Source organism: Ictidomys tridecemlineatus, chromosome 10 (assembly GCF_052094955.1).
Source record: "Ictidomys tridecemlineatus isolate mIctTri1 chromosome 10, mIctTri1.hap1, whole genome shotgun sequence".
In the NCBI taxonomy this organism is placed as follows: Eukaryota; Metazoa; Chordata; class Mammalia; order Rodentia; family Sciuridae; genus Ictidomys; species Ictidomys tridecemlineatus.
In genome coordinates, this window is record NC_135486.1 from 85,556,787 (window position 1) to 85,570,964 (window position 14,178).

The 14,178-nt window shown below is 35.6% G+C and overlaps 1 protein-coding gene and 1 non-coding gene across 2 annotated transcripts in view; one reads left to right on the forward strand and one right to left on the reverse strand.

The window, feature by feature from the left end:
• The window catches only part of St8sia6 (ST8 alpha-N-acetyl-neuraminide alpha-2,8-sialyltransferase 6), a 129,633-nt gene extending 116,714 nt beyond the window's left edge, over positions 1–12,919 (forward strand). Inside the window, exons 6-8 of the mRNA XM_021726680.3 lie at positions 3,926–4,038; positions 6,458–6,550; positions 8,457–12,919. Coding sequence (XP_021582355.2) covers positions 3,926–4,038; positions 6,458–6,550; positions 8,457–8,919 — 669 coding nt within the window. The 3' untranslated portion in view covers positions 8,920–12,919. The remainder of the gene's footprint in view (positions 1–3,925; positions 4,039–6,457; positions 6,551–8,456) is intronic.
• On the reverse strand, positions 1,559–1,631 carry Trnaa-cgc (transfer RNA alanine (anticodon CGC)). The gene has a single exon. It is a non-coding gene; the product is annotated as a tRNA-Ala (tRNA).
• Positions 12,920–14,178: the final 1,259 nt, after the last annotated feature.

Sequence of the window (14,178 nt, forward strand, 5' to 3'; positions counted from 1 at the left end):
CTCACTTCAAATTGTAACTTACAGTAATGAATGAATGGATGGATGATTAAAATACTACCATTTTCTGTTATGTTGTATAAAATATGTATAGTGAAACCTTTTTAAATGGCATTTTTTTTTTATGCTGCTGGGGATTAATCCAGGGGCTTCACGTATTCTAGTCAAGTGGTGCACACTGAGCTGCATCCCTATCCACAGAAAGGCAATTCTGAATGTGGTGTGGCTCTGAAGGGAAGGACATTTGTCATTTATATCTACTGACTCCTCCTGTCTCTCAATGAGATGAGGCACTTGGGCTTTCTTCATTATAATTACTGTAATTACTGAGGCTTGTGCAGATAACATTTTTTTTTAAATGCTGGAATAAGATGCTTCTAGTTGTCAACGTTGGTGACTACATCAATTCATTCACAAAGAAACTGTAGGTTGATGTGGCTTATCTTGGGAAGTAAATATATAAGAATTTTTGGAAAATAAACAAACATTCATAATATAGAGATTATTGTCTGCCCTGTGTAGCCAAAGTTCCTAGAACATTCCCCACTACATATACTTGTTACGAAAACAAATTAGTAACGATATGGTTTTCTACTGCTGGACACAAATGTGGAAAAACTTATCACTAAATACAAACCCAAATTTGGGGAAATTTTTGTCATGAAAATCTGGTTGTGTACGAACATATACTCTCAGGCATCTTTTCATGATCCATATAAAAGTTACGAGGCCAAATCAACATGGTCCAATATGGAATCACAGTTTGCCAACCTTGGGATATTAGAGTCTTATAATTAATTCCCTTCTGTTGGACTTTTGACTTCTTTTAACTAACTTATTGCTGCTCATGTAAATTGCTTTGATTTTTTTTGTATGACAATTCAGAGAAAGGATAATTTCCTGAGAATGAATGAAAAATAAATAGAAAATGACGAAGGAAAAAAATACCACAAGCTTTGTGGAAAAGAAGGGGGACAAAAACTAACTCATAAAGAAATAGTTGGCAGTAGAGAAAATTTTTATGAAGATAAAATATAGTCTTTTGAAATCAACAAAATTAATGCAATTCATGGTCTATAGTTGTACAGACCATGTTTCTTCAAGAAGGAAACTCATAAAGCTTTCTCATGGTGCAATGAAATAGCCTATAATTTAAAATTTAATAACAAAAGAATATTTTCTGTTCCTTATTAGGAAGGCCTTGGAGAGGACTGCAGTGGGCAACTCTTTACTCATGCAACTTCTGCTGGTGTTTATCTTGCTTTCAGCTGACCAGCAAGAAGCACAAGATCTTCTGCCTCTCACTTGGCATCTTTTTTTTCAATAATTTTTTTTATTTTTTAGTTATAGGTAGACACAATATCTTTATTTTTTATTTTATATGGTGCTGAGGATCTAACCCAGTGCCTCATGCATGCTAGGCAAGCACTCTACCTCTGAGCCACAACCCCAGCTGCAGAGTGATTTCTGAACACAGTCATCCTTTGGTATCAATGGGGGATTAAGTCCCCTTCAGATCTGAAATCTGAGGGTGCTCAGATCCCCTATTTTTTTTTTTTTTTTGTGGTGCTGGGGATTGAACCCAGGGCCTTGTGCATGCGAGGCAAGCACTCTACCAACTGAACTACATCCCAGCCCCTCACTTGGCATCTTAAAAGAAAAAGCATAAGATTGATATTCTGCATGTGATGAACAACTGCATCCATTTTCCCAGTTTGGACTAGTGGGGAAATGAATTCTAGAACCAGTGCAACCCCTTGTTACTTCAACTTTCAACTTCTTTGGATGGGACTCATGGTGTAATTGACCACTTTCCTACCTTGCTGCCTGCTTGTCCACCCTATTCTACTCTGCCCCTCCACAACCCACAACCCAGTAGAATGGCTGGGCACACAGCAGATGGCAAGGAATGCTTTTGATTAATGGTGCAAAGTCACTTTCTCCAAAAACTTGGTAAAGCTACTTGAAAAGGAAAACAACAAAGTTGATTTTCAACCAGAGTGAGCAATGAGCAGGCTGTTGAGCCATGCAAATTTGCATTTTCTTAGGAGGTTTATTTTAGGGTTTGTAATTTATTTCATCTCCTACTGAACATGAGATTCCCAAAACATATGGATGTTTTCCCCCAGTTGACCAAGAAACCATAGAACACAGTCGTTATTTTGAGTGCTTAATTTGAGATATATATCCCTCAGTAATCTTTTCTATTGTACCATAAAAAGCAGATTTGCATTTTTGTGTTCTACCCTATCTATAAAATTCAGAATTTATTGTGGTACCATTGAGTGAACACTGTCTGAAGACATCCTGAGCTGAAAGTTCAGTAACATAAAGTAGCCTGAGGTATCAGAGAACCATTCATTTAAAAGGCAGGAGCTTTGGTAGGCATTGTGGATATAAATAGGAATAAGTCACACAGTTATATTAACCCTGTACTCACTGACTAGTAAGAAACTGCACCAGCAGGTTCTCCAGAGCAGACTCCCTGGATTCATACAAGGAGTGCTATGCTTCTCTGTAGCTGTTGCTTAAATTCATATCTCTGTTTTCCCATCTGTGAAGTGCTCATGAGATGGTTGTGTGGATTAAATGTGCTCAAAAGTTATACACTTGGAATGGTGCCTTTCATGCAGTTAAGTTTAATTTAAATTTTACAAACAAACTTACAGAGAGAGAAGTACTGGATCAAAATTCTCTTGGCTGGTTGGGCATTTCCCAGATGCAGCATCGGGAGCAGGTGGTAGCTAGTGACTTGGGTCTCTGCCAGCACTCTGCGCTGCCCAGAACCACATCAGCCCTGGGCTGTGGACAGTGGTGTTGGTGAAATGGCTTGGGGGAGGGGTTTTGTCTTAGATTTTATAGCCTTTGCCATTTTCAATGGTTTCAACATCAACATCATGGCTGATTTCAAGATACTAGTGGTTTAGCTGGCAACTCGTGGAGTTCTTGAATATTGCTCAGTTGGCTCCTACAATCGGAATGAGGCAGCTCCAGCACACCGCTGGGTCTGCCCTGGGGAAACATAAAGTATGTACTCACTGTGTACATTGTGCAAGGCTAGATATGGAGGGAAAACTGGAGGGAAATGAAAAGCTAAGGAACACCCTCTCTGCCCTTGAAGACTTACATTCTAATATTAGAGACAAAGTAGAAGGACCAGGACGTCATCACCGTGGGGTGTGAGCTGGCACTCTTGCTGCAGGCTCAAGTACACATTATGACTTTAAGGGAGTGACCAGAAAAGGTGAAGTGCACTGTTGAATTGAAAAGTTATATTTCATACTGTGGAGGACTCTGGGAAAATGGGAAACCTTGTGGGATAAGCGGGGTAGATTCTGGGAGGAAATGAAAAATACTCAGGCCTCGGAAATTGATGTGAAGTATGTCAGCCCAGAGTTAGTAGGTCCTCCTGAAGCACCCGGCTGGTCATTTGCAGAACCAGCAAGCATAAATCTAAACCATTACTGAGCCTGAAGCTCTATTTAAGATGCACAGGAAACTATTGCTAAATTACCTATTAATTTTATGCCTTAGAATAAAAGATTTAATGCTACTTTCTAACTTCTTTATATTTTCCTTTTTTGTGTGCTAAAATGTCCATTTGGTTGGAAAGATATGAAATTTTGCCATTCCATTCTATTACTTACGTGATGTACCCTATATATTATATTTCGTATGCAAATACATTATGCTTTGTGCTCTTACATTTTATTGTATATTTTGTGGTGCCTTTTCCTCTTAAGAGAAATCAAACAGGTTTATGTAATGATATTTTATTAGAAGCCATAATAAGTTGATCAGTTTGCTATGTTTTTTTTTCCTTCTGCTTAGCATATATGAAGAGTTAAGTTACTGGAATTAAGCTGATGGTGTTTGTGGCTCTGAAATGAATGGTATTTCATGCTAGTTTTCCACTATTTTCTTCTAGTCCCAGCCCTTTGTGGAGTATCCTTATAAACAGTGTGCCGTGGTTGGAAATGGGGGGATTCTGAATAATTCTCTCTGCGGAGCTGAAATAGATAAATTCGACTTTGTTTTTAGGTAAGACTTGTCAATGTTTTCTTGGAAACCCAAGATCATTTGGATAAAGAGGGTAATGAAAATATACCCTGTATCAATTTTGACTTTTGAGTTGTTGTGCATGCTAAAATCCACAGGTGGGCTTTCCTGAATTGTTACATGGCTCATGAGGTCCTCAGAAGGTTCATACCAGAAAGATGAAAACGTGCCATCTTCATCTACTGTTGATAGAAAGAAATCATAGGGAAAGAGGGTTTGGGATTACAGGATTTATCAGGGCCATTACCAGTTAAATGGATAGCATTGCTCCCTGGGAAGGACTCCAGGGAGGAGTAATTCCCAGTCTCATCTGACCTTGAAGTCCTTTTTTTTTTTCTTACAGAGAATGTCACAGAAGTTTTGTTCTCCAGTAGCTAAGAAAAATGCTGATCTTGACACTTTAAGCCATGAACATCATTGTTTAGTTTTCTCTCTTGAAATTAAAAAAATATGTATATTTTTTGCAGGTTCCCTCAATTCTAGTTTTAAGTCATTTTTATCTTGATATTACCTAGTTTACGAAAATAGAAATAAAAACGGTTTCTATGTGTGCCTCATACTAATAAGACATGCTACAAAACATTTCCACTCTCAAAGTATGACAGAAAGGTGATTCATCCATCTGAGGATGGTTTTCAATTGAAATGCACCTTTTTAAAGAGTTGGTAGAAACCTGTTATTTCAGTTTTACGAGTATTGATTTTATATATCAGAGGTCTTTTGATCCCTTGCGCTTTAACATTACCCCTTTTATCATTTGAAAACAAGATTATGATTTTTTCAATAAATAGCTCCTCCTCACTTGAATCTCATTTTAAAATTTTACATTGAAGAAAATGACAGACCAACAATTATTGAATGTGTTCTTCATGGTCAATGTTAAGTTAGCCATTTCAGTCAAATTCCCAGTGTGGAAAAACCCATAATGAAGATAAATAACTCTTCTTGCAATAGACTTTTTACAGACTTAAAATTCCCCAAACATCTGTGTTGAATATTATGTCTAAACATTGATTTTACTTTATAGCAAGTATAGGAAATACAAATTTGGGTTCAAAACACAAACAAACAAAACAGTCTCAGCAGCTATTTCATTTATAACTCCAAAATAAATGCCTTTGCTTCTGGATTTTACTTTTGCTGATGCCAGATGTTTTTTTGAACATAGAGTTCCTTTTGAAGTTGGGCAGTAAAACTGAAAGGCAAAATGAGGGTTAGGTGTGGTGGATGTCATTAGAATTTATTTAATTTTTTCAGATAGTAATTATTTTGCCTCTGCATGTTGATAGTTTATAAGACAATTTGAAAGCTGCTTATTTTTCTTCCATTTCAAAAAAAAATGGAGCTACAACTTAAATGTGTAAGGAATGAAAATTAGTCAATAACTATACTATTCCTATGCTACGACCATACTATTGTGACTGTGTATCTATATGATATGTAATATGTATATTTCCCCTAGGAGTTTCCTGTGGTACCATCTTGGAGATCATTTTTGATTCTTCAAAAGAATGGGACTGTGGGTTGATTCAGGAGGCCCACTAATTTACTTCCCCAAGGCGCCATATTTATTTTCTGGTGTATCTTTTGTATCAAAGAGGAAAGTGCTTGTTTCATTTTTCCCTGTGTTTCATATGGCATGGAACAGAACATTTCAGCCTCAGTCACATTATTTTAGCCTTCCTTAGGAAGCACTTGGTGCTCTCTTTTTCTGCTTAGCTTTAAAGAGATGAGCCACTTCAAATTTCAAATATATTTAGAGAGTCAGAGCCATCTTCCTCCTTTTCTTGTTATTAAAATATACTCTAAATTAGAATTCAATGTAAAAACAAATTAGTGCTCAAAGGAAGATGAGAAAATCAGTATGTCATTGTCACTATGAGAACATTAAGGCTTTATTTATTAATGCCATAATTTGGTGCAAAACTATCCATATGGAAATTAGGAGATTTTGATGTTTTTATATAGTCTTTGTTTCTGGAAGATGCTTGATCTTGATTGCAGCACCTCAAATTTTATTTTTAAGTCTGTAAATTAGTTATCATACCACTGTGGAAATATAATCAATATAAGTGATGATTTTAATAAAAGAATTAAAGTCCCTTCAAAAGCTAGGCAAGGTGTAGTTGTCATTTCTGGTTTTGATGCTCATAAAATGTACTAAAATATTGAAAGTACTTATCAAATTTGTCTATTTTATATACATTAAAATGTCAGCTACGAGTTAAGTACTTATTAAATAGTTTTAAATGGAAATCAAATGGATTCTGAGGTTCTTTTTTAAAAGCAATGATTTTCTCTGACATAGGAACATTTATCCTAGGTTTGGATATATATATATATGTATATACTTGTTTCTTACAAGTTATATTTTGAAAATAGTTTTTCTTAAATATTTCAGGTGTAACATCCCTCCAACCAACGGAAATGTTAGTAAAGATGTTGGCAGTAAAACCAATCTTGTGACTATAAATCCCAGTATAATAATGCTAAAGTAAGTATCTCCAAGTTACATAACTGTTCAAGAATACTTTTTCATTGTTTAACATGTTTCTCAGTCTAAGTGCTAATCTCTTTGCTAAGGATGACTTGCAATACAGCTGGAATGGTTTTGGGGGAAAATACAAAAGAATACATTAGCAAATTTTGACATCCTACAGAGGTTGTGGTTCATCAAAGGTATGACTCAGTTGTGCGCCTAATGTCATAAGCTAGATGTTTTTGATCAAACGAGAACTTATTTATCTCTTCATCCTTTTTCAATACTAGTGAAGTTAATTTATTCCATGTTCTTTCAGAGTTTTAGCATTACTCTTTTATTTTTGTGGCACTTTCTTCATAAGATTTATTGTATTTAGACATTTGGGGGTAAGCCTTAGGACAGCCTGGCAAAATACAGTTTTCACATTGAATAGTTTATCTTGACAAAATAATTCCTGTGATTGGAGAGGATGTGGGGAAAAAGGCACACTCACATTGCTGGTGGGACTGCAAATTGGTGCAGCCAATATGGAAAGCAGTATGGAGATTCCTTGGAAAATTGGGAATGGAACCATCATTTGACCCAGCTGTCCCTCTCCTCAGTCTATACCCAAAGGACTTAAAAACAGCATACTACAGGGACACAGCCACATCAATGTTTATAGCAGCACAATTCACAATAGCTAAACTGTGGAACCAACCTAGATGCCCTTCAATAGGTGAATGGATAAAAAAAAATGTGGCATATATACACAATGGAGTATTACTCAGCAATAAAAGAGAATAAAATCATGGCATTTGCAGGTAAATGGATGGAGTTAGAGAAGATAATGCTAAGTGAAGTTAGCCAATCCCAATAAACCAAATGCCGAATGTTTTCTTTGATATAAGGAGGCTGATTCATAATGGGATAGAGAGAGGGAGCATGGGAGGAATAGATGAACTCTAGATAGGGCAGAGGTGTTGGAGGGGAAGAGAGGGGGCATGGGGTAATTAATGATGGTGGAATGTGATGATCATTACTATACAAAGTACATGTATGAAGACACAAATTGGTGTGAATATACCAGAGATATGAAAAACTGTGCTCTATATATGTAATAAGAATTGTAATGCATTCTTCTGTCATATATAAATTTTAAAAATTACATAAAAATAATTCCTGTGTTTCATATCTGCAGTGTGGCTGCTGCAGAATGTTGATTGTCTCATAAAAATCCCAACCATATGTTTACTCTATTGTTTTCATCAAAAGTGACTGATGAGCATTATTAATAGAATATGCCCCTCCAAACAATTCCAGAATCTCTTGAGATAAAACTATATTGTACCTGCCTTCCAAAAGCTTACTTTAGTAAATACTCAAAAATCATTTTCACTGCAACACTTACTAAGGTATCCTCTAAATTATATATAATAGTGATAGCATAATGCATACAGAAAATTTTAACCTAATATAAATGGCTACTTATATTTGCCCATATGTGTTTCAGGTTTTCTAAAGGAAATTTCTATTTTATAATTAAATATTTACAATAAGTGCACAAATTACAAATGTATAGCTCAATAAATTTTTCGAATGCTTGAAAAAATGTGGTTGTACATTTGCAAGATGTTAAAGCATCAGAAAGCAATGTTAGAAATAAGATGACTGAGGAGGAATATTAAATAATACAAGAAATATCTATCCAGTAGGGGATGGTCCAGTAAGAAGGTAGAACTTGAAAACCTAGATATTCCAAGGGAGATATAACTCTTGATATCTTCATAATGCTTGCATGATTTTTCAGAGTTCATAGTTTAGCTCTTTTATACATGGGGTAATAAATGGTTCTGTTTTTGACTACCGGTAAACTCATCCTCTAGTTAACTCTGGTTATTATTACTTTGACAACTATGATTTTTAAAAAATTTGGCAGATACCAGAACTTAAAGAAGAAAGCAGAATTTCTGCAGGATATTGCGACCTACGGAGATGCGTTCCTTCTTCTGCCAGCCTTTTCCTACAGGGCAAACACTGGCCCCTCCCTAAAAGTGTATCACACACTCAGAGAGTCCAAAGCAAGACAGAAGGTTCTCTTTTTCCATCCCAAGTACCTGAAACAGCTTGGCCTTTTCTGGAGAACTAAAGGTGTGGATGCATACCGCTTGTCCACTGGCTTGATGATCGCAAGTGTCGCTGTGGAAATGTGTGAAAATGTGAAGTTGTATGGGTTTTGGCCCTTCTCTAAGACTGTGGAGAACACACCTGTCAGCCATCACTACTATGACAATCAGTTGCCTAAGCTCGGTTTCCATAAGATGCCCAAAGAATATAGCCATTTCCTCCACCTTCACATGAAAGGCATCATCAAACTACAATTTGGCAAATGTGAAACTTAGCTTAAACAAAGTTTCTTAAAATGAGAATAATTCTTATGTAATGCAGTAGGTGAGTAACTGTTTCCAAATGCGAAAGGAGGCCGATATCCAGTATCCTAGGAAGATCTCCAAAACCTGGATTAACCAAAGTTCCCCCACTAACTTTGCAACCTCCACAAGTCATTCAAGCATTCCCATCTTAAATTTCCTTCCCTATTAATTAGGAGTCATGGTATATGGCTCATGCAAGTGAATCGGGTGAATCTGCAAAAATTCTCGGCAGGGCAAATTGGTGTGAGGTAGGGACTCTAGGACTATTTTCTTGTTTGTATTTACTGTACATTTCTCCCCTCACCAGACTGATTATGAAAGGTATGTTCTCTTGGAGGTCCTTTCTGAAAAGGACAGCCGAATTGCCAGTATCCATTGGGTTTCTCTTTCTTAATGATAGACTTCTCTTTATTAATAACATCCTTCCCATTTTTCTTTCTGTCTTCAAGCGTGCATACAACACAATTATGTAGTTAAGCAAGAAATCATTCATTAATCAGGAATGAAATTCTTTTCTTTGAATGGCCAGCAGTATGCCTGCTTATGATTAAATTCACCTGTGATATCACCAGTGCTGGTGGGGTTGGATTTGGGCCTTTTCTTTTCCTCCTTTATCGACATGTTTAATCACTGTTTGTGATTTTATATTAATATCCTTCTTCACTCTTAAGCCTTTTTCTCTTCCACTACAAGATCTATTTCAAGGACACAAATAGTCAAAATACCCAGTCTTTCTTACCGTTGTCTGTGGGGGTCACTCAATTTGAAGAAAATATTAAACAGCTGTTTCATGCCAGGCCCTGTACCAGGATCTGTGGGAGGGATATAAAGATGTCTGCCCTAGTAGGAGGAAGCAGATGTGTGTATCAACTGACCTGATACAATAAATGTTATGTCAACAGTTATAAGTAAAGTGCTAGAAGGATCATAGTCAGGAATAATTAAATCTATTTCAGTAGAATCTATTTCAGAGATGAGTTGATTTCAGAATGAAAAGTAAAAATGAATAAGTTTTTACCAAATGAAGAAGATTCTAGGTAGAGGGAATATGAGATGATGAGACTATTTGAATGTAAATCATAGTTTTTGCCTCCCCCAAAAATGCCAAATGAGGAGAAGGTACAGTGCAGGAGGGGGATGGCTTGGGCTCACATCCGTAAAATGTGGTCAGACCTGACCAATTTCACAGGAATGCATAAGGATTACAACACCCAAAACTTGTAATGCTCACATGGAAAGATGTTATACCTACATAAGAAATGAGACTAATAGTTTAGCCATTGATAAAAAAATAAAGCTTAAGTGGATATCGCATATTTGCATTTTCACACCATTCCATTATGAGGATTTCTGCTAAGCTCAGTCATCCCTACATCTACTGAATAAGTTATTTGACTTACTAAGGAATCACAAGCGTACACTCCTGCTCATCATTGTACCTTCTGCAAGAAGACTGGAAATAGGCCAGGTCAGAATGACAAAATAATTATAATCTATGAATTATTAAATGAACCAGATTACTGTTTGGTTAAATGCCTACTTTTAAGAACACTGTGCTGTATCTTTATACTTGACGGTTTGGGTTATTTTGAGTTCATATTTAAATTCGTCCCTCTATAGTAAATAAAATTTGTTACCTTTATAAAACTGATGAAAATTTCATATATAAATATTTTTCAAATGGAAAATACTTTTTGTTATGTAAATTCTAATTTATTTTTGTTTCTTTCCTTTTGTGGTGATCGTGTGGCTTTTTTTTCTATTTTTCCTAATAGATTTAATTAACAGGTTTTAAGTAACCTGTTTGCGGCGTCAGTAAAGATTCAATCATGCTACTAGCAATGGATTCAGAATAGATCAGAACACTCTAGTATTTTACAGTTAGTAAAATGTTTTTCTCAGAATATTTTATGGCAAGTAGAAATAAACTATTTTTGATGATATTGGAAATACATAATGGCTGAGAAAAAAGAATATATTGAAGTAAATCATTAAATACACAATGTGGGATCTTTACATATTACTTAATAAAAAAATTACATATGATTTGGACATGTAGTGCCTACTTAAGTTCTTCACATATAATATGTTATTTTAACTTAGGAAATTTTCTCTAGAATGTCAAAATGGAATTTCCAATGTCACTGATATGGATTTTGGAAATGTTCAAAAAAGTATGAGATCAAGGAACATAATGATAACCATGTGCCATGTCCTAGGAAAAGTTCAGTAGGAAAAAAGTGTAGATTTTTTTGTGTGTGTGGAGAAAATGTAGATCTTTCCCCACTCACTTATCAGAAGTTTATTTCTTTTTTAACTTTTGTGTTACTGTCCTAAAAGTATGTTTGAAATTTTACCACTTTGTTTAGATTCACATTAGACAAACATCCTTAGTCAAAAAAGACATCAGGAGATATCTTGAGATGTAGTGGTCATTAATCTACAAGTCTGCAAGATGGAGTTCATAGGTTTTCTTTTGTTCCGATATCAGTGAAAGCTTGCAGTAATTCACCATTACAGAATCAAAACAGCTGTTACCTGTTCTGCAATTCACATATCTGATGTGTACTCTATGGTAAAATTCGTGCTCTATCATATTTTGTGTGTTGTGTTATCATGCGCCAACTATATATGACACAACATATGCATCCTTTATAACTCTTTCCCAAATCTGCAGCTGTGATTTCAACACGGCTCAGTTATTGGCCATTATTTAAAGCTTAGTCTATATATGTTGAAAAGAACTAAAAGCAGGGGAAAGTATATGTGCCTCTTTCACATCATAACGTTTCCTTCCTGGGAGAGCATGTGTTCCATTTTGATGTGCCAATGATGTCCTTTGGTTCCAAAACAGAACATTTTGTAGAACTTTCTAAAATATGATAGAACATAAATTTTGGCAAAATAGCACATCAACTATATAAATTGTAAAACAAGTTGCAATTCTTTCTGTTCCATCATGATAAATCTTTGCAAGTTTTCCACCAAGATCAGGACACAAAGAAAAACTGAGAACTCCTTCTTGGAGACCTTACTGCCACCAAGCTTCACTGTAACACTCAAGAATTATCTCTGAGTAACAAGCATTGCGAAAGTGTTGTTAGATGGATTCGATTCGATCTTCTGCTCTTAAAGTTCAAGTACATCTTTAGCATCATTGGACAATGTAACCATACAACAAAATTTCAAAGTAGCTTCCAGTCGAACACAAGGGTAAGAAGAAATACTCATTGAAGTACACAGTGCTCTATGGTCTCAGAAAAGCACTCCATGGACAATTGCATAAGTTTTGCACAGTATAGAAGTCCTTGAAGCCTCCAGTATATTTCCCTCTGAAAAAAAAAAAGCAAAGAAAAATAGACCATGACTTTCATGGAAGAAGATTTTCCTCTGTGTGTAAATTCCAACCAGTAAACCCGTGTGCACTCAGGCAGGTAGACAAGGACTTTTTGTTGTTGTTGTTAGGACTTCTATGTATAGAATATTGAATTAAGCCATAAGTCAGAAATATTTTGCCTAGATTTTTTCCTTACTTACAGAAAATTTTCCAGTTAGAAAGTATATCACATCAAGTACCCTAAACCATTCCACAAATTTTAGGAGGCTTTGGGAAAGCTGGAAAACTTTGTGGATAACAGGCCCACACCCTGGACAATTGCATAATTTTTGCACAGTATAGAAGTGCAAATGATGTGTCAATGATGTCCTTTGGTTCCAAAACCTTTTGGTCCTTTTGGAACCAAAGGACATCATTGGCACATCCTAAATAGCTATTGCTAAAGTATAGTTTTGTTGCGATGTGTAATGCAATTATGATGCTCATAACATGTTATTTATGTAACATTACATGGAAACTATTAACTGCTACTAAACACTGCAGGAATTTATTTAATGTATCTGTTGCACTTAACCTAATAAGACTACTTCTTTCTTTATAGTTGATTCAAAAAAAAATCGTTTGGAACCACTAGGTATGTGTAAGGTTTTTTATTTGTGTGTGGCTTCAGAAGGCTGACCTCACGATTAGCTGTGTCACTGGTCTCCTGAGGGTGGATGGGCAGGGATATTTCTCTTAACCCTCATTAGTCTGGGTCATTACCCTTCCAGGAGCATTACTCTTTCATAAAAATAATGTGAGTGATATTTAGTAAAGAGGCAACACTTACATAACGGAGACAGAACAAACTTTAGCAGATGGTATTGAGACATTGTCCCATCGTATGGAAAAAAATAAATGCCAAAAAGTTGGACTCCAGAAAGATTAAAGTTGGATGAAAAGGCAAAAGCATAAACTATTAGAAGATAATGTAGGAGGGTTATGCATGAGGTATGGGTGAGGAAACGTTTTCCTCAAATAAAATACAAAAAGTTCTAAAGAACTGTTCCGGGCTAAGAAATAGTGCCTGTGTCTATATTAAAATGAAAGATTTCTAGTCAGTAAATAACACTTTAGAGCTTACAGGCTGGTGACAGACTGGAGTAGCTTTTACAATGCATAAAATTAATGACATTAACAGACATTTCATGGTACTTCAAAAAGTAAAAGACATGAACCCAATATAAAAATGAGCAGGCAATAAGAATGTAATTTACAAAGGGAAAACCTGAGAAGTTAGTAAGAGTAGAAAGTGATGCTCAAACTTAGTAGTAACCCAAGAAATGCAAATTCAGGTGAGATCCTATATCCATTGTATTGGCAAAAATTAGTAGCATCTTTAATTTCAAGTGCTGGTGGAAGACTAAATTGATTCAACACTTTTGGGGAAAAATCTGGATGTACTGAATAATATGAATCCTGTCAGTCCTATGATCCAACTCTCTCACTTTGGATATACATTCGAGGAAACTTTTTGGGCAGGTTCATAGGGAGACAAGTACTATGATATTCATTTTATTCTTTAAGCAGTCAGTTGGACATAGAAGCGTTCAACTCTTAGGAAACTGATGAGTCAAGTTTGGTGGATACATAATGTGGAAAATAACACAGTAGTTAGAAACAGCTTATTGGATATCTATAGATAAACAAGAATATATCCTTAACATTTAGAATAAACAGAAAAATAAGAGTTATAACACAACATCCTTTCATTACCTTAAAGCATATACATGAATACATACGTACCTATTCAAGGGCATATGTCAAATACAAGAAGGGTGCCCATAGAATAGAGGAATGGAAGTAGGTTTAAGAATAATATAATATACGTTGTCATACAACAAGCCATTGAC